The sequence below is a fragment of the Pseudonaja textilis genome, chromosome 2, assembly GCF_049901715.1.
Source record: "Pseudonaja textilis isolate UNSWEBS1 chromosome 2, rPseTex1.2, whole genome shotgun sequence".
NCBI classification, from domain to species: domain Eukaryota; kingdom Metazoa; phylum Chordata; class Lepidosauria; order Squamata; family Elapidae; genus Pseudonaja; species Pseudonaja textilis.
Window position 1 is genome coordinate 1,846,885 of NC_141991.1, and position 27,814 is coordinate 1,874,698.

Consider the following 27,814-nt stretch of genomic DNA (forward strand, 5'->3'; position numbering starts at 1 on the left):
TATAAAAAGGAACAAACAGTTAGATATGGGGAAATATTGAATGAAAAGGATGAACTTAAATCTATAGAAAAATTAGAGGAATAAGGTATAAAGATGAATTGGTTTTCATATGCGCAAATACATTCAAGGTATGATAAAGATTTTAAAACAGAAGGTTTCTATGATAAATTGACTGATCTAGATAAGATCTTGACAGGTACTGATGAAAAGGTGATTAAAAAATTATATGGATATTTATTAGAAATCAAACTAGAAGAACAAGTTAAAGAAACTATGATTGCTTGAGGGAAGAACTTTGGATATGGGATTGATTTAGAGAAATGGCAAAAATTGTGGTCTCAAAATTATAAAATGACAATGTCAACAGCATATAAAGAAAATTTGTATAAGATGTTTTACAGGTGGCATTTTCCCCGACAAGAATAGCAAGAATGTTCAAGAATAAATCCGAAAAATGTTGAAAATGTCATCAGACACCTGGTTCATATTACCATATGTGGTGGACTTGTGCAGACACTAAAAAATACTGGACTAAAATCCACATGTGGTTGGAAAAAATGACAAAAAAAACATATAGACTTGAAATCAGAGGTATTTTTATTGGGAATTTTACCTGAAACATATAGCAAAGATTTGAAATACCTGATTGTAAATGTATTAACAGCAGCTAGGATTGTATTTGCTAAAAACTGGAAAAATGAGAAAATACCATCGCAGGAGGAAATCATTAAGAAAATATTGGAATGTGCTGAAATGAGTAGATTGACATTTGAAATTAGAGAACAAGAGGATAAACAATTTTATAAAATTTGGGACCTTTTCTATCAATGGTTAGATAATAAAATACAGTAATGAAATATGTAGATGTTTAGAAAATAACAAATATATAAAGATTTTTTTTTATATATCATATCTATAAAATGTTTTTAGGATAGATTTGGGAGGATAATATGAATGGTTATAAAATAAATTAAGTAAATTATGGTTATCTCATAAAATATGAATGAATAAAACTATAGTCAAATGATTATTAATGATACTAGGGTATTTAATTTTTGATTGATGATATGAGCTTTTATGTAATGTAACTGTAATTGAAGACTACGAAATGAATGCACAAAATAATTTGTAAACCAACCGGCACACTCTTTGTATACCTATGGAAGAAAGTTTGATGTTTTGATGTTTTGTTTGTTTATGTTTGTTTTTAAAAACCAATAAAAAAAATTTTTTAAAAAAAAGAGAAGCTAAGCAGGTCAAGCTTCACCCTTCAAGGTTTGCTCAATTGCAAAAGTAGGTTTTGGAGAGTTCTCCTGTATTCATACTTCCCTCCAGTTTCCTTGGCAAAGTCTTTTGAAAACATTTCCCCTTTCCGAGGCCTGAGGGGACAGGACAGGACAAGGTCTCTGAGATGGCTTTGTGCCTAAAGCAGGATTGGAAATGAGCGTCTCTCAGGCTCTAGGCTGGTGACCACCAAACTGGGCTTTCTTCCTGCCCACAAAATCTATCCATTCAGCTGTTCCTGCTATTCCAGCCCCAAATTCAAGGTTTCGGTATTCAAGATCCAGTATCCTCCAAACAACACATACATTACACCTTTCCATCTGAACTTCAAAGCTTGATTCTGAGGAAATGGACTGTTCTTCTGAGTGGGGACTTATGGCTTTTCACCCGCTCTGTAGACCATCCCCTCTCACTCTTAGGTTGGCTTCATTTAATTTTGCTTGATATTGCTATATAGCCCTGTAAGAGATTCAGAGGCTTTGGGGTCATTGCAAGCATTTCCTACTCCCAACTACAATAAGGTGGAGTTCTTGCTTCACAAACAGGAGGCTGTGAGTTCAATCCTAGGTGGAGGCAGCTATTCCTCTTTCTGGGCACAAAGAGAATATATCTGCTGTGAACTGCGCATTGGTGACAGGAAGGGCATCCGGCCAGTAAACACTTACCTCCATTTAGTTGTCCCAACACCACTCCGCAACGCATACGTGCACACGCATACTACTTTAAAATTAAGAAATTTTGCACATATTTAAATTCTAAATCACTTGGAACTAAGATTGGCCAGGAGCCCCTTGGTTTCTCCACATACCCGGCCTAGTCCTGTGTTGGGTATCCTTGAGAGGTATCACATGATTGTGACATACCGAAAAAGATTGTAAACTGTCCTGTTTGAATGATGTTGGTGAAATAAACAATCTTGGAATTCTTTGGGAAATCGGGATAATCCATCTGCATATTTGAAGGAAACAATTTTGAAAAAAATTAAGGAGCTCTGGGAGGGAACAGGAAACGCCTCCCATGTGTTGTGAAGAGAGCTTTGTATCACCTTGTTCCAATGTTTATACAAATGCTGACATTTTATTTTTATTTCTCCAAAGCTATTCATGATTCTTAAACAATGCTGTTTTAGAAATTAAACATTATCTATTATACAATTCCCCCCGCCCCCACAGGTCTCCCCACCAAGGCAGGAGACCCACAAAAGCATCAGGCCCTTCATCCTCCTCTCACCCCCAGCCATCAAAGGCTAACAAGGAGGCATGGAAAGGAGATCACAGCAGGAGCTGCCAATAAAGATGGAGATCCTGTGCTCAAAACTACAATCCCTTTTCTCTTCAACTCAATATTCCTTCAGCTCTTCTCCATGAAGGCCACCAGGACAACAGCCTTTACATCTGAAATTTTACCCTGGTTTTGTCACTGCCGAAAACTCCTTCAATATATTTGCTACTCATACGGTGTCTTCTACTTGGGTACCTCATTCTTGACACAATCTGATCAGACATGCTTGGTGCGCTGAATTCCTGGGACTGTTAAGAAGAGATGAACTTTGAAACCGTCTACTTCTTCTCTCACTTTCTCCTTATATGAGGAGCCACAATCTCTAACTATAGTCTGAGTGCTCCTATCCCAAAGAGATGCTGGCTGGAGAATTCTGAGGCTGAAAATTATGGAGCAGGCAAGGAAGAAAAAGGCTGGGACTCTGTACGTGGCATTTCTAATATCCACCATGATAAAAATGAAAAGAACGCTCCCAAAATATTTTTACATAATTGCACAATTTCTGCAAAAATAAATACCCAACACTTCTGCTGCTGATGGCCAAATACCCATTATCAAACTAATACGTTGCGATTTCTTATTTTTTCCTTCCCATCTAATATCATTACATATTTACCTACAAAAAAAACACGCAAATTCTTTGTAGCCAAATTAAATAGTCAGTTTCTCAGCTGTACTTACAATGGGACTATGAAAGAAATTCAAACCTTCTCTACACTCATCACTTAGGGCCTCAGGTGGATTTTCTTGTGTGCGATAAGGGCTGAATGTTTCCTGAAGGACAATCCACACTTGGGGCACTTAAATGGTTTCTCCCCTATGTGTATAAGCATATAATTTCAAAGGTTAACCCTACTATTGAGATCATTCCCACAGTCTGGACACTCATATGGTTTCTCTCCTGTGTGAGTCCTCTGGTGTCTCACCAGGCTGGAATTGTGACTGAAACTTCTCCCACAGTCTGGACATTCAAAGGTTTTCTCTCCTGTATGAATCCTCTGGTGGTTAATAAGGTGGGAATGCTGACTGAAACTTTTCCAACAGTCAGAACAGTTAAAGGGTTTCTCTCCTGTGTGAGTCCTGTGGTGTTTCACCAAGTAGGAATTTTTAGTGAAACATTTCCCACAATCAGGACACCCAAAGTGTTTCTCCCCTGTGTGAGTCCTTTGGTGTTTCAATAGGCTGGAATTGGTACTGAAACTTCTCCCACAGTCTGGACATTCAAAGGGTTTCTCTCCTGTATGAATCCTCTGGTGGCTAATGAGGTGGGAATTCTGACTGAAACATTTCTCACAAACAGGACATTCAAACGGTTTCTCTCCTGTATGAATCCTCTGGTGATTAATAAGGAGGAAATTCAGACTGAAACGTTTCCCACAATCAGGACATTCAAAGGGTTTCTCTCCTGTGTGAGTTCTCTGGTGTCTCACGAAGCTGCAATGGTGACTGAAACTTCTCCCACAATCAGGACATTTAAAGGGTTTCTCTCCTGTATGAAGCCTCTGGTGGCTAATAAGGTTGGAATTGGTACTGAAACCTTTCCCACAGTAAGAACACTCAAAAGGTTTCTCTCCTGTGTGAGTCCGCTGGTGTTGAACCAAGCTGGAATTCTGATTGAAACTTTTCCCACAATCTGGACACTCAAAGGGTTTCTCTCCTGTGTGAGTCCTTTGATGCTGAACCAAGCTGGAATTTTTAGTGAAACCTTTGCCACAGTCAGGACATTCAAACAATTTCTCTCCTGTGTGAATCTTCTGATGGCTAATAAGGTTGGAATTGTTACTAAAAACTTTCCCACAGTAAAAACACTCAAAAGGTTTCTCTCCTGTGTGAGTCCTTTGGTGTTGAACCAAGCTGGAATTCTGACTGAACTTTTTACCACAATCAGGACACTCAAAGGGTTTCTCTCCTGTGTGAGTTCTCAGGTGTGCAACGAGGTGAGAATTCCGACTGAAACTAATCCCACAGTCAGGACATTTAAAGGGTTTCTCCCCTGTATGAAGCCTCTGGTGGCTAATAAGGTTGGAATTGGTACTGAAACCTTTCCCACAGTAAGAACACTCAAAAGGTTTCTCTCCTGTGTGAGTCCGCTGGTGTCGAACCAAGCTGGAATTATCACAGAAACTTTTCCCACAATTAGGACATTCAAAGGGTTTATCTCCTGTGTGAGTCCTCTGGTGTTGAATCAAGCTGGAATTGTGACTGAAACTTTTCCCACAATCAGGACACTCAAAGGGTTTCTCTCCTGTGTGAGTTCTCAGGTGTGAAACGAGGTGAGAATTCCGAGTGAAACTACTCCCACATTCAAGACATTTACACAGTTTCTCACCTGTGTAAATCATTTGGTGGCTAATATGGTTATAATTGGTACTGAAACTTTTCCCACAAACAGGACATTCAAACGGTTTCTCTCCTGTGTGAATTCTCTGGTTCATCACGAGCTGTTCTGATCAGAGGTTTTGCCACATTCAGAGTATATATAAAATTTTTCTCCAGTTTGGATCCTCTCAGGCATAGTCTGGTGTGATTTCAAGTTGAATCTTTCCCACAAGAGGCACATCTATGGAGGTTTTCCACAACTTATATTCTTGAGGAGGTAAAAAATATGATCTCTTCTTTAGTAGTGCTTTGATTCAAGCTGTTTTCTTCCTCACAGTGAGGCCTGCAACACTGTCTGCTCTATGTGGCTTTCCACTTGACCTTTTTGTCCCCAGTAACTTCCAAATATTTTCCTCTTTTGCTGAATAGAAAAACAATCTCCCTTAACTTTTCATGTAATATATGCTTGAATTTCACACATTACTTTTCCCAGCTAGAAATGTCTTTTTGATTTTCTCTCATTTCTCTCTTACTTGCTGAGGAAGGTGAAGAATTGTGTGGCTCTTTGAAGGAAATGGAAGATATTTTGATTTCTCAACTGACTTGCTTTGCTATTCAATCTTGCTCATTAACCGCAGTTGTCCAGGGTGCTCTTATTGCCATCCTCTTTGTCTATAAGATTCAAATAAAAGGGTATCTTTAAGTGTACATAAAATAGTTGCAGAAGATGAGAAAAAAAGAAAACATTTACATTACAATGACAAAGCAAACATGCCACAATGCTCCAATAAGCTCTTATATTAATCATGATTCATTTGACACATGGAAGACTACCAAGATCCAAGTTCAAATATCAATTCAATTATGAAATTTATTTGTTCACTGGGTCAATCACAAATTCTTAGCAGAGCAAAAGGTTGTTTTCAAATACAGGCAAGTGAAAAAGAAAGAACACCCTCTTTGATATCTTTGGTTTTACTTATCAGGACATAAAAAATATCATCAAAACAGAAAATAATAGAATTTGAAAGGATCTTGGAGATCTTCTCATCCAACCCCTGCTCAACCAGGAGACCCAGAGGTGGTTCACACCTGTTTGCCGCATATTTGCTCTGTGTATGCATTTGGATGAAGAATGAGGGGAGCTGGGGGGAGGCATAGAACGGCAGGAACTGGACGAACGGATTGAAAACCACGGTTTGTTTGGTAGGATCTGGACCTTAGCAGGATCTTGTTTTAGAAAGCAGGTTGCGTCCCTTTCCCTGAAGTAAACTTTTATTTGAAGCCTGCATGACCGAACGCTGCGCCGTCGCTCCAGTTGGCCTTTGTATTCCCTGCTCTCACCACCTTTTGCTAGTCCAAGCTAAGAAGCTTCATTTTAGTTCATGGACCTTGCTCTGTTGCCTTTCCATCCTCCCATCCACCCGCCCATTAAATTTCTCATCCTACCTCAGGCTCTAGGCACGATTTAGCAGTTGGGGAGGGGAGAGGTGGGGTTTTTGGCTCGGGATTGGATCTTGGCTGCCGCATTGGATGTTTTATTGAAAGATTTTTATAAAAATTGCTGCCATGGAGCCCTTCTTCACACAGGATCGCTTGGCAGTGAGGAGGGAGAGGGAGAAGGGGGTGGCTGCTACCAGAGAAGAGAATGCTTTTGGGACGAGGGGAGCCAGGAAGAGAAAAGGCAGCTTGCAGGAGCAGAGGCAGGATGGCAAAGCAAGCGAGTGAGCGAACCTCACCTGCCAGTGGGCCTCTTTATTCCCCCTCGGTCCCAAGGCAGCCAGGTAGCACCCGCCTCCTCGTGTGAGAAGCTACGGAAGGTCCTTCTCACTGAGACCGCTGCCCCTGTTCAGATTTCCCGCCTCCCTCTGGAAGCCCTCAGCTGAACATGGCGGCCCCACCAACTTCAGCGATACCACCACCCTCTGTGCTCAAAATCTTTCATCTTGAAATGTTTCTTGAAAGTTACCCCAAAGGAGTGAGCAAAGTAGGCTTCTTATCCTACATTCTGATTAGGAATATTCTTCGCTTTATGCCCACAACTGAGCCAAAATTTCCATTGCTAAGCAAGATTTAAGTGAGTTTTGCTCTGTTTTGTGATTTTCCTTGCCACTGTTAAGTGATGTTCTGTAGTAATAAATAAATATCGTATCTGGTTGAGGCTGGGAGGAGGGGCCAGTTGTGGTGAGTGACGTCGAGTTGGCCACGCCCAGGCACTCACATGATCACCCAGCCATGCCCACGCAGGCAGCCATTAGGGCAGGGAAACAGTTGTTAAAAACTTTGCAGCCCACCACTGAGGAGACCCTACAATATTTCAGATAAGTGGCTGTCTAGTCTCTTCTGAAAAGCCTCCAGTGATGGAGCACCACAACTACTGAAGGCAAGCCGTTCTGCTGGTTAATTGTTCTCACCAGTAGGAAATTTCTCAGTGCCTCCACAGCATAATGAGGTGAAGTACCAGTCAAGTACTGCTGAAAAGGTGCCCTTGATCAATTGCTAAGAAACAAAGAGTTATATCTCAGATTCTACAGGCTTCAGTTACCATGTTAAATGTTCAAATTCATGACAGTCCAATCAGAAAAAGACTGAACAAGTATGCTTCGTTTGGAAGGGCTACACAAGGGAAAGTCTCTTCTCTCTAAAAAGGTCATAACAACATGGCTGAGGTTTGCAAAGTTGCATCTGAACAAATCACATGACTTCTGGAACATTTGTCCTTTGCACAGATCAGACCAAAGTGGAGATATCTGCCCATAATGCAGAATGATACATTTGATGCAAACCAAACGTATCAGGACAAGCATCTCACACAAACCGTCAACAATAGAGGTGGAAGGGTAATGATTTGAGCTTGTTTTGCATTCGTAGGACCTGGACACCTTGCACTCTTTGAGTCGACCATGAACTCCTCTGTAGACCAAACTATTCTAAGGTCAAGAGTGAGGCCATCTGTCCAATAGCTAAAGCTAGGCTGACATGGGATTATGCAACAGGACAATGGTTGCAAACACATCAGGAAATCTACAACAGAATGGCTAAAAAAGAAAAGGATCAAGGGGTTGCAATGGCAGTCAAAGTCCAGACCTCAACCCGATTGGCGGGACCACAAGAGAGTTGTGCATAAAAAACCTCAATGGACTGAAGCAACATTGTAAAAAAGATGGGCCAAAATTCCTCCACAACGCTGCAAGAGACTGAGAAAGTCACACAGAAAAGAATTACTTCGAGTTGTTGCTGGCTCTACAAATTATTGAACCACACATTTTCCACACACAAATTCTCTGTTTTGACTTTCATTTTATAAAATAAAAGATGATCCGATGTAATATGACATCTATTGATGTTCATCTGTGGTTGTACTTATCTACTTTTAAGAACTTCTAAGGATCAAATTATTTTTACTACGTCCTGATATATAAAATCGTAGAAGTCAAGGAGAGTGTAGTTTCTTTTTCACATGACTGTTTATCTGGAACTCCTGGGGAGAGAGTATACATTTATTTGCATTTGCATATACGATGTACAATACACACATACACACACACACATACAGAGTGCACAAGAGAGATACACAGGGGGAGAGAGAGAGACATAGAGAGGGGGAAACGGGGTGATGGGCAAGGTTCTTTGGTAAGGGCTTTCTCCAAGCCTGTCCGACAGGCTAGGCGTGCAAGTTTCTGTGGGGCCAGCTCCCTTTTACCACGACCTTGAACCTCTCAAAGCCGTGGCTGGGCGCTGCAGGCCCGTCCCCCTTTCTAATGACCCATCCACCTGGATCCCATTCCCATCCTGCCAGACCTGATGACCTTCTCAGGCTAGCTGAGGGAGGGGACGGTGAGGGGTAGAGACAGCCAGTAATGGGACAGGGAGCCACAGTAGAGGGTCCAAAGATCCACATGCGGCTCTGGAGCCGCAGTTTGCCAACACCCACACTAGCCTGTGGGTTAGGCATGTCTCCAAAACCATAGAAGGCATGCTTGACTATTTTTGTAACTTTTAGATTTTTTTTTAATTTCTGTATCTTATCTGTCATGTGAGAGCTGCCTCTAACTGTATGTAATGAAGTGAAAGCAAAAAACATCTACCTTGCACTAGGTTCTGGGTTCCTTCCTGGGTTCCTTAGGGGGCACCCATCTTTATTCAGACAATAAATGCATGGGCTTATCAACACACACACACACACACACACACACTTGGACTCTGTCTTTTATTTTATCGAGCCACACCTGTCAATCTGCATGACACTAACTTTACAGATGTGGGGCTTTTTTAACTGATGAAATTATGCCTAAAGCCTCTGCAAGATTTGAAGCACCACTTTTGCCCATGGAAGTCCTGAGCTCCGAGTAAGGGCAGAAAATACTTTCCGCAACCCCTTTGGTGACATCCCAATTGAAGTAGTCCTCACTTACTGACTGCAGTTGGGACTAGCAACTGTGTCACTAAGGGCCGATCATAAAGCCTGATTTCAAATGAAGGTGTCAACTTACATCTGTTCCTCTGCAGTTCTTAAACAAATCATTGTGGGTTGTTAAAGGCAATGTCACATGTCCATGGCTTGCAACTTCCTACCGGCATCCCCACTGAGTTTGTTTGTCAGAAGCCAGCTAGGAAAGTCACAAATCGGGATTATGAGTGTGGGATGCTGAAACCATGATATAAAAGTGCACCAGATGCCAGAATCCGAATTGGTGCAACGCCTTTTCCTGCACCTTCATAACTACGTCTGCTTCTCCAATGCCATTGTAACTTGGAAGGCTCAATGAACCAAAGGTAGGTGATGACTACATAAGGTTGCCCTTGATTGAGTAGTAGATCCCAGCCCCCATTCCACCTCTGCCTTCCCCATGTGTCCTTGATTTAAATCTTTGGTATTAATTTTGTGGGAAGCCCCAGAAGAATGAAATATTTTTGGGATGTTAAAAGAGGCAGAATATTATATTTCCCCAAGGAAAAATGGAAGGAAAAAAAACCTTAAGAAAGGCAGGAAACAGCCCCAACTGCCCCCAGCAGATGCCTGAACTTCTTAGTGGTGGAGATTTTGTGCCCATTAAGAAAGACTATTCACAAACATCTTCAGCTCCAGTTGGTGGAATTAAGAAGGACAGGACGTTTAGGGCATAATAGGGTTAACCCAGGACCTTTAGAAGAACAAAAGGCTACATTGCACAACCTCCGGGAGCATTTCAAACCCCAAACACCAAGCAATGTATAAAGGACCAGCTATCCCAACCCCATTTGGTCAACAACCTAAAAAAGACCAGAGGCACCGCAGTCCGAACTGGTTGCCCAGAATACATCAGGTCCACTATGGAATAACTGAGTTAGGGGGGATCTTGGAGGTCTTCTAGTCCATCCCCTGTTGAGGCAGGAGGCCCTATTCCATTCCGAACAAATGGCTATACAATCTCCTCTTAAAACCATTCACGGAGCCCCCACAACCTCTGGAGGGGAGCCATTCCCAAAGGATCCACCTTCACTTGAAAGAGGCTTTTTAAATCTTCCCCCAGCAGAAAATTGCAGCCACCAGTTTCACAGCGTGCAGCCCCAGCGGGCTCCGATCTGGGGAGGGAAGAAACCTGCAGCTGACACCCTTCAGCCCAGTTGCTTCTCTGCTTCCAGGCCGCGGAGGGAACCGAACAGCCCGACTTACTCCTGGACTCTCCTCCCACCTGCTGCCCCCAACTCACCTTCCATCCTGGGAAGAGCACAGATGCCGCTCTGCCCACCACTTTCCTCCCATGAGCCATCCGGAAGAGGAAGTTCCCCTTCCTTTCTCTTTTCTTCGAATTCTTTCGAGCATTCCAAACTATATAATTTAGAACTGCTTTTTTTAACCTCAAGCAGGAATGGCACTAATGTGTTGATGTCTTTCTAGGTACAGATGTTCCCTGACCGCCATCTAGCGACAGGAGGTGGAAAAACATGCTTTGTCCAGGCTCCAGCATGGCATTTGGAAGATATTTTCACTGATTACATGGCAGCAGATCTTTTTCGCCTCCTAGCAACTGACTTTTGCAACCGAGCCAAGTGAAATAGCGAGATTTGACACTACTTAGCTCTGTTTTTGATGCCTTTGGGTCAGTCTCGATGCTTGGCCTTGCAGCTTCCTTGGCAACAATTTTTTGGAAGTCGTTCCTCCCACCTTCCTGCTTCCTAGGCCTAGGAACACTGGTCAAAGTTGAACAGCTGGTTTTGCCCTTCAGGTGGGACTGGAACTAAGTGTTTCTGTCTCTAACCTGATGCCTTCACCACTACACAAAACTGGATCTTCTTCCTACCCACAATATTTGCCCATTGACCTGTTCCTGCTGTTCCAGCAGCAAATTCAAGGCTGGAGCTTTCAAGATCCATCAATTAATTTGAAGAGATCTGGAAGTGTTAAAATCTAATGTGGAAAATAACTGAGACAACCAGGTGTTAAGGATAACCCTTTTATTATAAACTAACAGGGTTTCCAAAGTCAAACCACACACTAACAAATGTGACAGCTGACAGCTGAGCCCGGCTGACAGTGCTCCTTTTATAGCGCACCGTAAGACATGGCAGCCAATCAGCTGTTGCACTTCTCCTGAAGACTTATATACAACATGAAGGGACCTTGCAGGTCTTGAGTCCAACCCCTGATCAAACAGGAGACCCTAAGTTGCTTCTCTCCTTCATTAGTTTCCATCCATTGTTCCTTGTCTTGCCTTCTGGTGGTTTGGAAAATCAGTTGACCCCCTCTTCTTTATGGCATCCACTCAAATATTGGAGTACTGCTATCATGTCTCCCCTTGTCCTTCTTTTCATTAGACTAGAGATACCCAATTCCTGTAACCATTCTTCATGAGTTTTAGCCTCCAGCCCCCTATTCATCTTTGTTGCTCTTCTTCTCTGCACTCTTTCCAGAGTATCTAGTCTAGCCCCTCTGGAGGGACTAGAATTGGATGCAGTATTCCAAGTGTGGTCTTACTAAGGTTTTGTAAAGCAGTACTATAACTTCACATCTTAATTGTGTCTCTATTAATGCAGTTTAGGATTGTATTGGTTATTTTAGCTGCTGTCACTCACTGTTGGATCACATTTAAGTGATTGTCCACTAGGACTAAAAGATCCCTTTCACAGTTACTGGCATTAAGCCAGGTTTCACCTAATTTATACCCACGCAGTTGGCTTTTCTTGTCTAAGTGTAAAACTTTGCTTTGTGTAATATCATATTGTTAGATAGGGACCACTGTTCAAGTCTTTTTTTTTTTTTGGATCTTGAGCTTGTCTTCTGGGATGTTGGCAATTCCTGCCAGTTTAGTGTCATCTCCAAAATTGATGAGTTCCCCTTCTATTCCCTTGTCTAGATAGTTTATGAAGATTTTGGTCAGTGCTGGGTCTAAAATTAAATCTGGGGATACCCCACTGCTTACTTCCCTCCATGTTCATGTAGTTCCATTTAGGACTGACTACACGTTGAGTACAATTTGTCAGCCACTTAGGAATCCATTTTGTGATGGTGCTGTCTATCCCACATTTTTCTAGCTTTCCCAGAAGTAGGCTGTGATCTACTTTATCAAATGCTTTACTGAAATCTAAATATACTATGTCGACAACATTTTGCTGGTCCACTAATTTAGTCAATTTGTCAAAGAATGAAATAAAGTTTGTTTGGCAGGATCTGTTCTTGTTCAACCCATTTTGGCTGCTGGTTATTATTTTGTTTGCTTCCAGGTGTTCACAGATTTGTTTTCCAAGATGTTACCAGTTATTAATTTCAGGCAGATTTGTCTGTAAATTCCTGAATAATTTTTTTTTACCTGTTTTGAAGATGGGAACATCATCAGCTCTTTTTCAGTCCTCGCCTATACATAGTCCTGAACTGTCAGGGTAATGATGATTAAATAGCTGACCAGCTGCTGTAATGTTCCAGTATTGTAATGTTGTAATGATGATGCAATGGTAGCAATGAGTAAGAAGGGTTATTACCAGGTATTAATGTCACGCAGATTCATCTGCAATTTCCTGGATTTGTTTTTTGTTTTTTCCTTTTTTGAAGATGGGGCCCATCAGCACTTTTCCAGTCCTCAGTTACAGGTAGTCCTGAACTTACCACAATTGAGTCCAAAACTTGTTAAGTGAGTTTTGCCCCTTTTTAGTACTTTTCTTCCCACATTTGTTAAGTGAATCACTGCAGATCTTAAATTAGTAACACGGTTATAACATGGTCATTAAGTGAATCTTTTTTCCCCATTAAGTTTGGTTATCAGCAGGTGAAAAATGGGGATCAAAGACCCCAGGACACTGCACCCGTCATAAATCTGAGTCAGTTGCTGAGTATCTGAATGTAACTCACATGACCGTGGGGGTGCTACAACGTTCTTAAGTGTGATAAATGGTCATAAGTCATTTTTTTCAGTGTCGTAAGTTCAGTCACTAAATGAAATGTTGTAAGTCGAGGACTACCTCTAGTTCGCCCATACTCCAAACTCTTTGAAATGTATCTTCATATGGTTCTGAAATCACCTTTGCTGGATCCTTCAGAACTCTGGGATGTAGTCATCCCAACTAGTGATTTGAATTGGTCTAGAGGAGACAGTCCCCAGGGATTATTCACACAGACCACTGAGTTACATTCAGTAGCAAACCTCTGAGATGCTTCTACACACCAATAGTTCTATAGACGGCTTAAAGTCTTGTTGTGAGTAAACACTGACAACAAGCTGAATTGGGCCTGAGTGGGCACAGGAGGAAGAATCAGAGACAAATTTCTGGTCCAGTGGGTGAAAGTGGTTTACATTACATTACATTACATTAAGAGCCACAAGAAATGTATATATCATCTTTCTACAAACTAGTGCCCTCCAAATCTTTTGCTCAAAATGTTTGGGAATAATAAACCTAATTTCTGTGGAGATAGGGAAGGCTGCGCAGAGCAATTCTTCCCTTTAGTGAGATTTAGGCTTTGGAAGGATGCAGATAGACAGAATCTCTCCTACCTAGATGTGGTTTGGAAGCAAGGAGAGTGGATGTTTCCAGTTATTCTTCCGTGTTTCATTATTCTATTGATAGGATGAAGCTGGAAATCATTTAGCGGCTGCGTATACAAACAAGAACTTCATAAATATTTATGGCACAACATCTCCCTAATCTTGAGAAGGCTTCACTCTTCAAGGTTTGTCATTTGCAAAAGTAGGTTTTGAGGTGTTATCCTGTATTCCCACTTCCCTGCAGTTTCCTTGGCAAGATTTTTTGAAAGTATATTTCCTGTTTCCAAGGCCTGAGAGGACAGGACAGGCCAAGATCTCTGAGACGGCTTTGTGCCTACAGCAGGACCGGAAATGAGGGTCTCTCAGGCTCTAGGCTTGTGACCACCAAACTGGGCCTTCTTCCTGCCCACAAAATCTATCCATTCAGCTGTACCTGCTACTCCAACCCCAAATTAAAGGCTGCAGCTTTCAAGATCCAGTATCTTCCAAACAACACATACTTTACACCTTTCAATCTGAGTTTCAAATTTTGATTCTGAGGAAATGGACTGAGGGGGGACTTATGGCTTTTTACCCAGTCCTGTGGACCATCCCCTCTGACTCTTAGGTTGGCTTTATTTAATTTCCTTGATATTGTTACATAGCCCTGTAAGAGATTCAAAGGCCTTGGGATCATTGCAAACATTTCCAACACCTAACTACAATAAGATGAGACGTGATAAAGATAGTGCATTAAAATGTGACACCAAGGAAAGAAAAGAAGGAAAATTGATTAAATATATTTTTACTATTTTAGTGTGGTGTGGTGAACTAGAAGTGGAGCTCTTCCTTCACAATCAGGAGGTTGTGAGTTCAATCCTAGGTAGAGGTAGACGTTCCTCTCTCTGGGCACAATGAGAATATATATGCTGCGAACGCCCCATTGGCGACAGGAAGGGCATCTGGCCAGTAAACATTCAGCTCCATTCAATTATCCCAACACCACCTCGCAACGCATACACACACACACACACATACTATTTTAAATTTTAGAAATTTTGCATAAGTTTAAATGTTTAAATTCGAAATCACTTGCAAGTGAAGGAGATCACAGCAGGAGTTGCGATTAAAGATGGAGATCCTGTGGTCAAAACCACAATCCCTTTTCTCTTCAAATCAATATTCCTACAGCTCTTCTCCATGAAGGCCCCCTGCAAGGCACAACAGCCTTTATATCTGAAATTTTACCCTGGTTTTCTCACTGCCCCAAACTCCCCCAATATATTTGCTACTCATATGGTAACTTCCACTGGTGTGCCTCATTCTTGACACAATCTGAACAGACATGCACTGAATTCTTGGAACTGTTTGGAAAAGATAAACTTTGAAACCCTTCTTCTTCTTCTCTCACTTTCTCATTATAGGAGGAGCCACAATCTCTAACTATAGCATGAGTGCTCATATCCCCAAGAGATGCTAGCTAGAGAATTCTGTGGCTAAAAATCATGGGGCAGGCAAGGAAGAAAAAGGCTGGGACTCTGTATGTGGCATTTCTATCATCTACCATGATAAAAATGCAAAGAACATTCCCAAAATATTTTACATAATTGCACAATTTCTGCAAAAAGAAATATCCAGCAACTTCTGCTGCTAATGGCCAAATAGCCATTATCAAACTAATATGTTGCAATTTCTTCTTTTCTCCTTCCCATCTAATATCATTAGATATTTGCCTAAGAATATCAGGCAAATTCTTTACAGTCAAATTAAATTTCTCAACTGTACTTACAATGGGACTATGAAATGAAATTCAAACCTTCTCTACACTCATCACTTAGGGCCTCAAGTGGATTTTCTTATATGCAGTAAGGGCGGAATGTTTCCTGAAGGATGTTCTACACTTGGGGCACTTAAATGGTTTCTCCCCTGTGTGTATAAGCATATGATTTAGAAGATTAAACCTACTACTGAGATCTTTCCCACATTCTGGACACTCATAATGTTTCACTCCTGTGTGTGTCCTCTGATGTCTCACCAGGCTGGAATTGTGACTGAAAATTCTGCCACAATCACGATAGTTTTAAATGGTTTCTCTCCTGTGTGACTTCCCTGGTGTATCACGAGCTGGAATTATCATTGAAACATTTCTCATAATCAGGACATTCAAAGGGTTTCTCTCCTGTGTGAGTTCTCTGGTGATTAATAAGGTGGGACTTCTTACTAAAACTGTTCCCACAATCGGGACATTCAAAGGGTTTCTCTCCTGTGTGAGTCCTCTGATGTTGAACCAAGTTGGAATTTTTAGTGAAACATTTTCCACAGTCAGGACACCCAAAGGGTTTCTCTCCTGTGTGAGTTCTCAGGTGCATCACCAGGTTGGAATTGGTACTGAAACTTTTCTCACAATCAGGACATTCAAAGGGTTTCTCGCCTGTGTGAGTTCTCTGGTGTACCACCAGGCTGGAATTGATACTGAAACTTTTCTCACAATCAGGACATTCAAAGGGTTTCTCGCCTGTGTGAGTTCTCTGGTGTACCACTAGGCTGGAATTGGTACTGAAACTTTTCCCACAATCAGGACATTCAAAGGGTTTCTCTCCTGTATGAATCCTCTGGTGATTAATAAGGTGGGAATTATGACTGAAACATTTCCCACAATCAGGACATTCAAAAGGTTTCTCCCCTGTGTGAGTCCTCTGGTGTATCACCAGGCGGGAATTCTGACTGAAACATTTCCCACAATCAGGACATTCAAAGGGTTTGTCGCCTGTGTGAGTCCTCTGATGTTGAAGCAAGTTGGAATTTTTAGTGAAACGTTTCCCACAGTCAGGACATTCAAAGGGTTTCTCTCCTGTATGAGTTCTCAGATGCATCAATAGGCTGGAATTGGTAGTGAAACTTTTCTCACAATCAGGACATTCAAACGGTTTCTCTCCTGTGTGAGTCCTCTTGTGGCTAATGAGGTGGGAACTCTTACTGAAACTTTTCCCACAATCAGGACATTCAAAGGGTTTCTCTCCTGTGTGAATCCTCTGGTGATTAATAAGATGGGAATTCAGACTGAAACATTTTCCAGAATCAAGACATTCAAACGGTTTCTCTGGTGTGTGAGTCCTTTGGTGCATTACCAGGCTGGAGTTGTGACTGAAACTTCTCTCACAATCAGTACATTTAAAGGGTTTCTCTCCTGTGTGAAGTCTCTGGTGGCTAATAAGGTTGGAATTGGTACTGAAACCTTTCCCACAGTGGGAACACTCAAAAGGTTTCTCTCCTGTGTGAGTCCTTTGGTGTTGGACCAAGCTGGAATTCCGACTGAAACTTCTCCCACAATCAGGACATTCAAAGGGTTTCTCTCCTGTGTGAATTCTCTGGTGTATCACCAGGATGGAATTGGTACTAAAACATCTCCCACAATCAGGACATTTAAAGGGTTTCTCTCCTGTATGAAGCCTCTGGTGACTAATAAGGTTGGAATTGGTACTGAATCTTTTCCCACAGAAAGAACACTCAAAAGGTTTCTCTCCTGTGTGAGTCCTTTGGTGTTGAACTAAGCTGGAATTTTGACTGAAACTTTTACCACAATCAGGACACTCAAAGGGTTTCTCTCCTGTGTGAGTTCTCAGGTGTGCAACGAGGTGAGAATTTCGACTAAAACTAATCCCACATTCACGACATGTACAGAGTTTCTCACCTGTGTGAATCATCTGGTGGATAATAAGGTTGGAATTGGTACTGAAACCTTTCCCACAGTAAGAACACTGAAAAGGTTTCTCTCCCGTGTGAGTCCTCTGGTGTCGAACCAAGCTGGAATTCTGACTGAAACTTTTACCACAGTCTGGACACTCAAAGGGTTTCTCTCCTGTGTGAGTCCTCTGGTGTTGAACCAAGCTGGAATGTTTAGTGAAACTTTTCCCACAGTCAGGACACTCAAAGGGTTTCTCTCCTGTGTGAGTTCTCAGGTGTGAAACGAGGTGAGAATTCTGAGTGAAACTATTCCCACATTCAAGATGTTTACAGAATTTCTCACCTGTGTGAGTCATCTGGTGGCTAATATAGTCGGAATTGGTACTGAAACTTGTCTCACAATCTGGACATTCATACTGTTTCTCTCCTGTGCGAATTCTCGGGTGCATCACGAGCTGTTCTGATCAGAGGTTTTGCCACATTCAGAGTATATGTAAGGTTTTTCTCCAGTTTGGTTCCTCTCAGGCAAAATCAGCTGTAATTTCAAGTTGAATCTTTCCCACAAGAAGCACATCTATGGAGGTTTTCCACCACTAATATTCTTGAGGAAGTAAAAAATACGGATTTTCTCTTCTTTAGTAGTGCTTTGATTCAAGCTGTTTTCTTCCTCCCACAGTGAGGCCTTCAACACCGTCTGCTCTACGTGGCTTTTCAATTGACCTTTTCCTCCCCAGTAACTTCCCATTTGCTAAATGGAAAAATAATCTTTTCATGTAATATATGCTTGAATATATTATCACGTTTCACAAATATATATCACGTTTCTCTATCACCTGTTGAGGAATTGTGTAGCTCTCCGAAGGAAATGGAAATAATTTGATTTCTCAACTGACTTGCTTTGCTATTCCGTGTTGCTTGTTATCCTCAGTTGTCCAGAGTGCTCTTTTTGCCATCCTCTTTGTCTATAAGATTCAAATAAAAGGGTATCTTTAATTGGGCATAAAATGGTTGCAGAAGATGAGAAAAAAAGAAAATTTTTACATTACAATGACAAAGCAAACATGCCACAATGCTCCAATAAGCTGTTACATTAATCATGATTCATTTGACACATGGAAGGCTACCCAGATCCTAGTTCGAATATCCATTCAATGAAGAAATTCATTCGTTGACTGGGTCAATCACGAATTCTTAGAAGAGCAAAGGGTTGTTTTCAAATACAGGGAAGTAAAAAAGAAAGAACACCTTCTTTGATATCTTTGGTTTTACTTAGCAGGACATAAAAATATCATCGCAATAGAAAAAAATAATAGAATTTGAAAGGATCTTGGAGATCTTCTAATCCAGCCCCTGCTCAACCAGGAGACCCAGAGGTGGGTTACTGCTGTTTCACACCTGTTTGCCATGAGATGTGTGCATGTTTGCTCTGTGTGTACATTTGAACAAAGAAAGAGGCAGTTGTTGGGGAAGAAGTAGGGAGTGAGTAAGGGTCTTCTGAAGGAGGGTAAGCGGGATGGAGGTAAGTAAGCGAGCCGAGCTGGTGAGTTCACAGTGGGAGCAAGTGGGCGGTGGGGGGAAGAGATTTAGAAAGGCACACATCATGGCATTGGGACCTTCTGTGAGGAGACAGCGTGTGTGGGGTTCCTCTGGCGCTGTGAGATGTGTGCATGTTTGCTCTGTGTACATTTGGATGAAGAATGAGGGAAGCGAGTCTGGTGGAAGCAAGTGAGGCGGGGGAGGCTTAGAACGGCAGGAGCTGGACACACAGACTGAACACCCCGGCTTGTTTTGTAGGATCTGGACCTTAGCAGGATCTTCTGTTTTAGACAGCAGGCTGAGCCCCTTTCCCTGAAGTAACTTTTCTTTGAAGCCTACATGACCGAATGCTGCACCCATGCTCCAGTTGGCCTTTGTATTCCCTGCCGTCACCGCCTTTTGCTAGTCCAGGTTAAGAAACTTGAGTTTACTTTCATCGATCTCGCTCTGTTGCTTTTCTGTCCCTCCCCCCCTGCCCATTGAATTCTAACCTTTCCTCAGGCTCTAGGCCTGATTTAGCGAGGTGAAGCAGACGTGCCGGGTGGGGAGGGGAGAGCTGGGTTTTTTGGCTCGGGATTGGACCTTGGCTGCCGTGTTGGAGGTTTTATTAAAAGATCTTTATAAAAATTGCCGCCGTGGAGCCCTTCATCACATGGGATTGCCCGGCAGTGAGGAGGGAGAAGAAGGAGCATTGGTAGACTTACCTGAGAACACACCCTCTCAGATGGTGTAGACAGGATCCATGTATGGGATGTATTCAGCTCTGTTCGGCTATAGACTGAATAGAAAAAACTGAAGATACCCCTCCTTTGGGCTACAATATCCAGTTCTTATTGAAGTCGAGGTCATCCTGCATGGGTCCCATCTTTATATAATAATCATGGTTAGTAGTCTTTTATACAGTCCTGACCATAACAGCGAGAAAAAAACGGGCAGGTCTGGATCCTGTCTACATCATCTGAGAAGGTGCATTCTCAGGTAAGTCTACGAAAGCCCCTTCTCCAGAATGGTTTCAACAGGATCCATGTATGGGACATACCAAAGCAAATATCCGGTGGGTGGGATTCTGGCCACTATTGAGGATGTCCTTCTGGTAGGACCTTTTGCAAGACTCTTTGTCCAAAGGTTGCCTCCGCGGAGGCAAACGAGTCAAGTCTATAGTGTCTAAGGAATAGTGAAGGAGTGGATGTCGCCGCCTGACATATCTCTTCCACTGTAGCCTGAGTAGTCCAAACCGCTGTAGTGGCCGCACTATGTGTAGAGTGAGCTATAATATGTGACAGAAGAGGTAAGCCTTGTGCTGTGTAACCTTAACAATCGTTGCTCTAATCCATCTGCCTATGGAAGAAGAGAAAACCTTCTGAGTTCTGATGAAAGGAGATAAACATATCCTATGCTTTTTTTTTTTGAAAGGAAGCTGCTCTTTTAATGTATATGTGAAGGGCTCTCCTTACATCTAGCATGTGCCAAAGTCTTTCTCTTGGGTAAGATGGGTTTGGGAAAAAATTTGGCAAAATACATTCTTGCGCCCTATGAAAATAAGAATTGACCTTAGGGATAGAGGTTGGATCAAATCGCAAGACTATTCAATTGGGATGGAATATCAGCTCTTACTGACAGAGTTGCCAGCTCCGATATCCTCCTGGCCGATGTGATGGCCACCAAGAAAATTATTTTATAAGATAGGTATTGTACGTTGACAGTTCTCAAGGGCCCAAAAGGTGGAACCGTAAGGGCTTGCAGCACTTTGGTGAGATCCCAGGTGGGAAATCTATGTATGACCACCAGTTGTAAATTTGATGCTCCTTTGAGAAAATGGCAAATTAAAGGGTTCGTGTTAATGAGTCTAGACTTGTACATGGTAGTACCGATGAAAGTGCTGCCACCTGTCTATGCAGTGTTGCTGGAGCAAGGCCCCTGTCCAGTCCCTGCTGCAAAAACTCTAACACCTGGGGGATCAAAGCCTCAGTGGAGTTGAAGTTCCTTTCCCTGCTCCAGGCACAGAAGGCCTTCCAAGTGGCTTTGTAAAATCGGATAGTGGATTGCCTTCTGTCCACCTGTATGGTGTTAATAACTTGAGATGAAAGATCAGCCCCCCTCAGCAATCACCTCTCAAGTGCCAGGTGGCCAATTGGAGCCACTGAGGCTCTGGCTGTTGGATTGGCCCCTGGCTGAGAAAGATCCTGTTGGGGGAAATCCTCCACGGGCGTGATACCGACAGATTGACCAAGTCCAACGAACCACGGCCTCCTGGGCCAGGATGGTGCCACAAGGAGAATCTCCACCTTCTGCTACAGGGTCTTTTTGATGACTGCCGAGATGAGCGGCAATGGAGGGAAGGCATAAAGCAGTCCCCTGGCCACTGACAGTGAAGGGCATTGACTCCCTCCGCCCCCCAGGACGGGAACTTAGAGAAGAAACGAGGCAGTTGATGATTCATTTCAGATGCAAAGAGATATACTACTGGGTGTCCAAATCTGTGAGAAATCTCCTGGAAGAGAAGAGGATGCAAAGCCCATTCTGCGTGATCTATTGTGGACCTGCTCAGTCAATCTGCCCTGACATCCAGCACCCCTGAAATATGCTCAGTTTTGATTGAAAGTAAGTTCTTTTCCACCCAGGTGCAGAGACAAGAGGCCTCTTTCTGTAAGATTCTTGATTGTGTCCCTTCCTGACAATTGATGTGCACCTTAGTGGCTACATTGTCCATTAGGAGGAGCTCATCCTGTCCTACAATTTGTGACTCAAATTCCCTGAGAGCAAGGTCTTAACTCTAGCCAATTGATATTGTGATTTAGGTCATTATCGGTCCAAGTGCCCTGCACCACCTTGTCCCGACAATGGGCCCCCCATCCTGAAAGACTAGCATCGGTAGATATGGTTATATGGTCTTTGTCTTTAAAAGAGCACCCCTTGTCTAAGGACGACAAGGTCCACCAAAGCAAGGATGTTAATACTTTGGATGGCAATCTCACTCGGATGGTCAAGGTCCCCTTCTTTGTTCTCTTAAATGGGAATAAGAACCATTGCAATTCACGAGTGCATATGTGCCCATGGTACAATGTCAAGGCACGATATCATTTTGCCTGGTAGTTCAGACATTTGGCCAGGGGAAGCCATCCCGGTGGAATGGAAATGACCAGCTAACACTTGAATGTCCTCCCTTCGTTGTTGGGAGAGACAAACTAATTCGGCCTTAGTGTCTATTATCGCACCTAGGTGCAATAGTCTGGCAGAGGGATCAAAATGGCTCTTTTCCCGGTTAACCAAGACCCCATGAGATTCTAAAGTCTGTAGGGTGGTCCTCAAGTCACTAGCAGCTTGGTCCTGAGAGACTGACTGAATTAAGATATCGTCCAAGTAGGCTAATATCCTAATTGGTATGGTTCTAAGGTGAGCTGTTAGAGTAGCCAGGACCTTGGTAAATGTCCTACGGGCAACGCTAAAACAAACGGGAGGGCTCTATACTTGTTTTGCAGGAAGGTGTCTCAAACAAAATCTCAAATACTGACAGTGGCCAGGGAGGATAGGGATATGTAAGTACACCTCCGTAAGGTCAATTGAAGTTAAATTGTCTCATGCTCTTCAAAATAGATTGAAGCATGTGCATCTTGAACCTGTGATAAATAATAAAAGAGTTTAGTCTTTTGAGGTTCAAAATGGCCCTCCAGCCTCCGATGCTTTGGGAACCATAAATAACATTGAATAGAATCCGTGGTCCTGTTCTTCCTCCGGGACTACTTCCACAGCTTGGATTATTAGGATGCTGAATTGCCTCCTTCATCAGCCTTCGTCTAGAGGTGTTTGTTGACACCAGGCAGCAGATGAAAAATCTCGGGGGACAGGATTGGAATTCAAGGGCCAGACCCAGCCTTGTTGTCTGTTTAACCCAAGCATCTGAGGTAGTTTTCTCCCATTGGTCTGCGAAAACTGGAGTCTTCTGCCAACAGGAGCCATGGATTGCTTATTTGTATTTGCGAAAGGACCTGTTGGAGGACCCTCAAAATACGGCCACGTTTGGCCTGTGGTTGCGATCTTGCCTTGTAACAGCCCCCTTGCGCAGGTTGGGAGTCTTGCCGCAGACTGAAGTTTCCTTGATTCCTTTGATTAGTTGCCCTGTAGAAAGGTGCATGAAAGGAACGTCTGTAATAGGGTGAGAACCTCGTTTCTCCCTTCTTCAAGACTGACGGCAAGATCTTACATTTGTCCCTTGACTCAATGAGAACAGGATCTAATGGGGTACCAAAAAGTTTGCCACCTCTATATGATGCTGATGCAAGTTTCCATTTTCTTTTGGTGTCTGCCTGCCAATATCTGAGCCACAGTAACCGGCGAGCAGCCACCGCCAAAGACAGGATGCAAAATGCGAACTTCATGGAGTTCAGTATGGTATCTGCCATGTATTCTGATGCGGCAATCACCTAGTTCAAATCTAGGTGGGCTCTGATGTTGCTAGTTGGTACTTGTTGCATTTGCTGTAGCCAAATCAGCGATGCTCTGATGAATAAGGATGCCGCTGTGGTGTTTTTGATCTCCCATGCTGCTGCCTGGTGTGTCCTCCGCCACATTAAGATTGCCTTTTTGTCCTCGCCTTTAAGGACGTCATCTTCATCATAAAGTGTGGCTGAAGAAGATGCGGGTGCTAATACCGGATCATTGACTTCAGGAAGCTGTAGAGCTGCTGCTAATGGTGTATCTACATTGTAAAAGCGTTTGTCGAAAGCAGTCGCACTAGGGCATGAACCAGGGAGATCTAATTCTCTTTAGACTATATTAAAAAAAGATTTTGTAAGAAGGAATAACTTCCGTTTCCTCTTTGGGGTCTGTGAAAAAGGCTTCATTACCCCTTGTCTTATGTGAGATAATTGGTGCCTCTATTAAACTCTAACCCGGTCACGCTCTTGGCTTTGGCCAACAATGGTTTAAATAAATGAGGCCTAAAGAGTCCTTTGAACCCAGATTTTTCTGGTTCAATCTCCTCCTCACATAGTGTCTCAAAATCTCCTTCCTCAATGCAATAATCTGATTGTACCTCCTCTGAGGAGACCAGAGGGTAAGGTTGTAGCAGTGCAGATCGTTTCAGGGGATGGTGATGTTTGCTACGGTGAGAGAAGCCTATGCTAGAGTCTACCTGAACAGGTTGTCTCTGCGGAGTTCCCCCCATCAGTCCCTGGCTTATTAACTGGGTGAACCATTGTTGTACCTCCACTGGCATTAACTGCGCTCCTGTCCCAGCCTGTTGCATTTGCACCGGCTTTGGAAAGGAAGGAGCCAATGGGTTTGGGCCATTCTAATGAGAGCAACCTGGAAGTTCTTCAGCCTGGGTGTTTTTAACTGTCTGCCCCCGAATTTCTATGTCTAAACCTTCTTGGGATTGGACTGGCTGACTTGTCTGATCCATCCTGGGAGGACTGTGTTAGCTTTTCTTGATCTCTGGAGTTCTTTTCTACCTGCCTTACAAGGGTGTTATGGAGCCGACGCTCAGCTTGTTTGTCTGTCTTGGTTTTCCTATTTGCTTGGGCCTTAGCCCTGATCTTGTCTGCTGCCTCCTGAACAGAACCTCTGATTTTCCAGGTTCGTTTACCTCTTCCTTTCTGCTGGGTGTCAGCAGTCTGGTGTGGAGGGTGTGCTGGAAGACTCATCCATTATTTTACTGGATGTGGTAGAAATACTCTATCTAGTTATAATGAGGTCCCTCTAATGTAAATAGTTAACTCCAATGGGATAACAGATAACAGATAATCAGAGTTGGAAGGGACCTTATAGGTCATCTAGTCCAACTCCCCGCCCAAGCGGGAGACCCTACACCACTTCTGATAACTGCTAATGGTAAGTATGTGTCATCCTTCAAGATTTTCTTCCTTTGCTTTGCATCTTTCGGCTGTCATAAGTAATGGGGGGAGGAGGGGGGACATGGTTATGGGAAGCGAGATGGAGGTGTTATGAAACGGAACTGTATAAGTTGGGGGGGAAGGTTCTTGCTTAGGCTTCTATCCTATGCTATGCGCAGCCGCAACTCTTTATCAAAATATGTCAAGGTCAACGGACAGAGGCCTCATCACCACCTGGAGATGCCCACATGATGCTGTACACAACTTTTAATTGGATGAGCCAATTGAACTATTGGGGGTGGGAATGTTGCCATCACTTTGTATATGTGATTTACATGCTCATTTTCTCAGATTCAGAATTCTTTTGTTGCTACCACTTGACTTCCAGTAAAAAATATCTTTTCTCTAATTAATGGAGTCTAAGTATTTCTTTCTTGGATTTGGAATGGAGCACCATCTGACATTATTCTGAATCTGACTTTACCAGCCCACCTGGAGAATTAATAAATTTTCTTCCAAGGGGGTCTCAACACAATGTCTAATCCAGCCACCGACCAAGAAGACCTGGGAGCAACTGGAGGACCAGATTCCCTGCTATTAGAAGCAGCAAGGGAAGCCGACTTGTTAGCAGAATTAAGCCTTGGCGAAAAACCAGCTGTAAAACCCAAATGGTCCCTAGGAGTTGGCTGGAAGGATCCTGAGAAAAAGCCTCCTCCAGGAGTGACCACTACCTGTTGGCATGGAAGAGAAGAGCCATGGCAAGAGAAGAAAAGAAAGAATTTTTTACTAACTCAAGCCCTGCATCTTCTAAATGAGGCTGTCGGAGAACCTCAGACTGATCAAAGGTATGAGGGGGAAGAGAGGGAGGCAACCCCAGCCAGAAGAATCAGAGCATCCACCCCCATAAATCAACCTGGGCTGGCACAACAGGCAGCAGCAGCCCAGGGGCCTCTGGTGGGGGGAGTAATTGCCAGAAGGCATAGAACTCCAAAGGTGCCTCTGTTGGATGTAAAATATCGGGGGGATCCCAAGGAGTTCTTCCTGGCACAAGTCTGGAGCCATATGGAGGAATATGAAGAGGACTTATCCTCAGAAGCAGCCAAAGTTAGATGTGTTACCAGGGCTCTTGAGGGAACAGCTGCAAAGTGGATGGTACTTTGCATAATGATAATGCCCCCCAGCTGATGAATTATGACCTGTTCATGACTGCGCTGCGGGCCAGGTTTGAAGAACCACTTGCTGAACGTAAGGCCCGAATTAGGATGAAGACCATAAATCAGGGCAGACATCAGTGGCCGAGTACACCCAGGAATATAGAGAGCTGGCGTGTCATATTCAAGGCTGGTCCCAGGGAGCCCTGATAGAAATTTTTAAAGATGGGTTGAATGAAGATGTTTATCAAAGCTGTATTGCCAGAAGAGACCCCAGTAAGCTGCAGCTGTGGCACGTGCTGGCAGCAGAGGTGGAAATTGACCTGACCTGAAACAGATGCCGCGGGGGGGCTTGGTTGGAGCAAGTCCTCCCCCACCAGCCCTCGAGAAACCTTAAAACCTCAAAAGGGAGGGATGGCGACAAAACCCAAGACCATTGCATGCTTCCGATGTGGGAAGGAAGGTCACCGGGCTGCAGACTGCCATGCCAAGCTAGAGCCAAAGGGGGCACCAGGAGGAGGAAGAAAACCTGAAAAAAACCCTGCAAAGCCTCGCGAAATGGTGCTTAAAGCAGAGGAGGCTGTAGAGATCGCCCCTCCAAAAGGAGAGGAGCTGGGAACTCCAACCTCTTCTGAAGAGAGTGAATCCGAATCGAAAGACGACTCACTGGTAAGTCCAAACAAGGGCCCTATGACCATTCCAGTGAGATTAAGGGTACCCACGTCGGGAGCCAAAGGGGAAATGTTGGCCTTGTTAGACTCTGGCTGCACAAGGTGTGTAATCAGCTCAGAGGTAGTAGAGAAAATGGACTTAAGGCTAAATTCTTTAAAAACACCCATAGCCTTTTGCCAACTGGATGGATCGGTAGCTGGGGGCAGCCCTGCACATTTCATAATGGAACCAGTAGAAATGACGATGGGGAAGCATAGAGAGACTTTGTATTTTATTGTGGCTCCTGGGATGGAGTGCCCCCTAATACTGGGTTTGCCCTGGCTCCGGAAATGGAACCCCCATGTTGACTGCAGGAGGGGATCATTGTGCATATGTACTGACCAACCTCCAGAAGGGGAGGGGCAATCTCAACTGAAACCCAAGAATCCCACAGAGCTGGCCTCCACTGGCATCGAGAATATAAGGGGGGAGGAGAAAATTCCAGAGGAATATTGGGACTTAAAGGAGGTATTCAGTGAAAAGGCCTTGGACGAGCTCCCCCACCCCCCAATCACTCAACAGATTGCAGTATTGAAATTTTGCCAGGAGTGAAACTCCCAAAACCAAAACTGTACTCGATGACACCACGGGAGGTAGAAGAGCTGTGGTCATTTATTGATAAAAATTTGGAACGTGGTTTCATCCAACCTGCTAGGCCCCGAGTAGCGGCCCCAGTATTGTTCCATGAGAAGATGGCTCTCTGCGTTTATGTGTTGACTATAGAAACCTTAACGCCACTTCCATGGAGAACATGTACCCCCTCCCCTTGATGAAGGATATGTTGGCGCGCTTGGCCAAAGGGAAAATTTTTACGAAACTCGACCTGAGAGAAGCAAACTACCGAGTTCGAATTAAGGAAGGAGATGAATGGAAAACTGCTTTTAACAGCCCAATGGGCTGTTTCCAATTCAACGTTCTTCCGTTTGGCCTACAGGGGGCCCCTGCAGTATTCATGCAAATGATAAATCAGGTGTTGCATGAACATTTATACAAAGGGGTGTTGGTTTATCTTGTAGATATTCTTATCTACACGGAGACTCGTGATAAACATGTGAAACTAGTGCAGTCAGTTCTGGAA

The 27,814-nt window shown here is 43.4% G+C and overlaps 5 protein-coding genes across 6 annotated transcripts in view; all 5 read right to left on the reverse strand.

Moving 5' to 3' along the window:
- Nucleotides 1-27,814, reverse strand: part of LOC113451933 (uncharacterized) — a 159,129-nt gene that overhangs the window by 123,931 nt on the left and 7,384 nt on the right. Inside the window, exon 2 of the mRNA XM_087928475.1 lies at nt 3,439-5,556. Within this exon, the coding sequence (XP_087784601.1) occupies nt 3,439-5,000 (1,562 nt within the window). The 5' untranslated portion in view covers nt 5,001-5,556. The remainder of the gene's footprint in view (nt 1-3,438; nt 5,557-27,814) is intronic.
- The window catches only part of LOC113453097 (uncharacterized), a 154,519-nt gene that overhangs the window by 119,347 nt on the left and 7,358 nt on the right, over nt 1-27,814 (reverse strand). The window lies entirely within an intron of this gene.
- Nucleotides 1-27,814, reverse strand: part of LOC148126528 (uncharacterized) — a 149,451-nt gene that overhangs the window by 103,878 nt on the left and 17,759 nt on the right. The window lies entirely within an intron of this gene.
- Nucleotides 1-27,814, reverse strand: part of LOC148126529 (uncharacterized) — a 74,720-nt gene that overhangs the window by 39,543 nt on the left and 7,363 nt on the right. The window lies entirely within an intron of this gene.
- Nucleotides 14,613-27,814, reverse strand: part of LOC113454385 (uncharacterized) — a 31,000-nt gene continuing 17,798 nt past the window's right edge. Inside the window, 1 exon segment of the mRNA XM_087928473.1 lies at nt 14,613-17,850. Within this exon segment, the coding sequence (XP_087784599.1) occupies nt 15,941-17,850 (1,910 nt within the window). The 3' untranslated portion in view covers nt 14,613-15,940.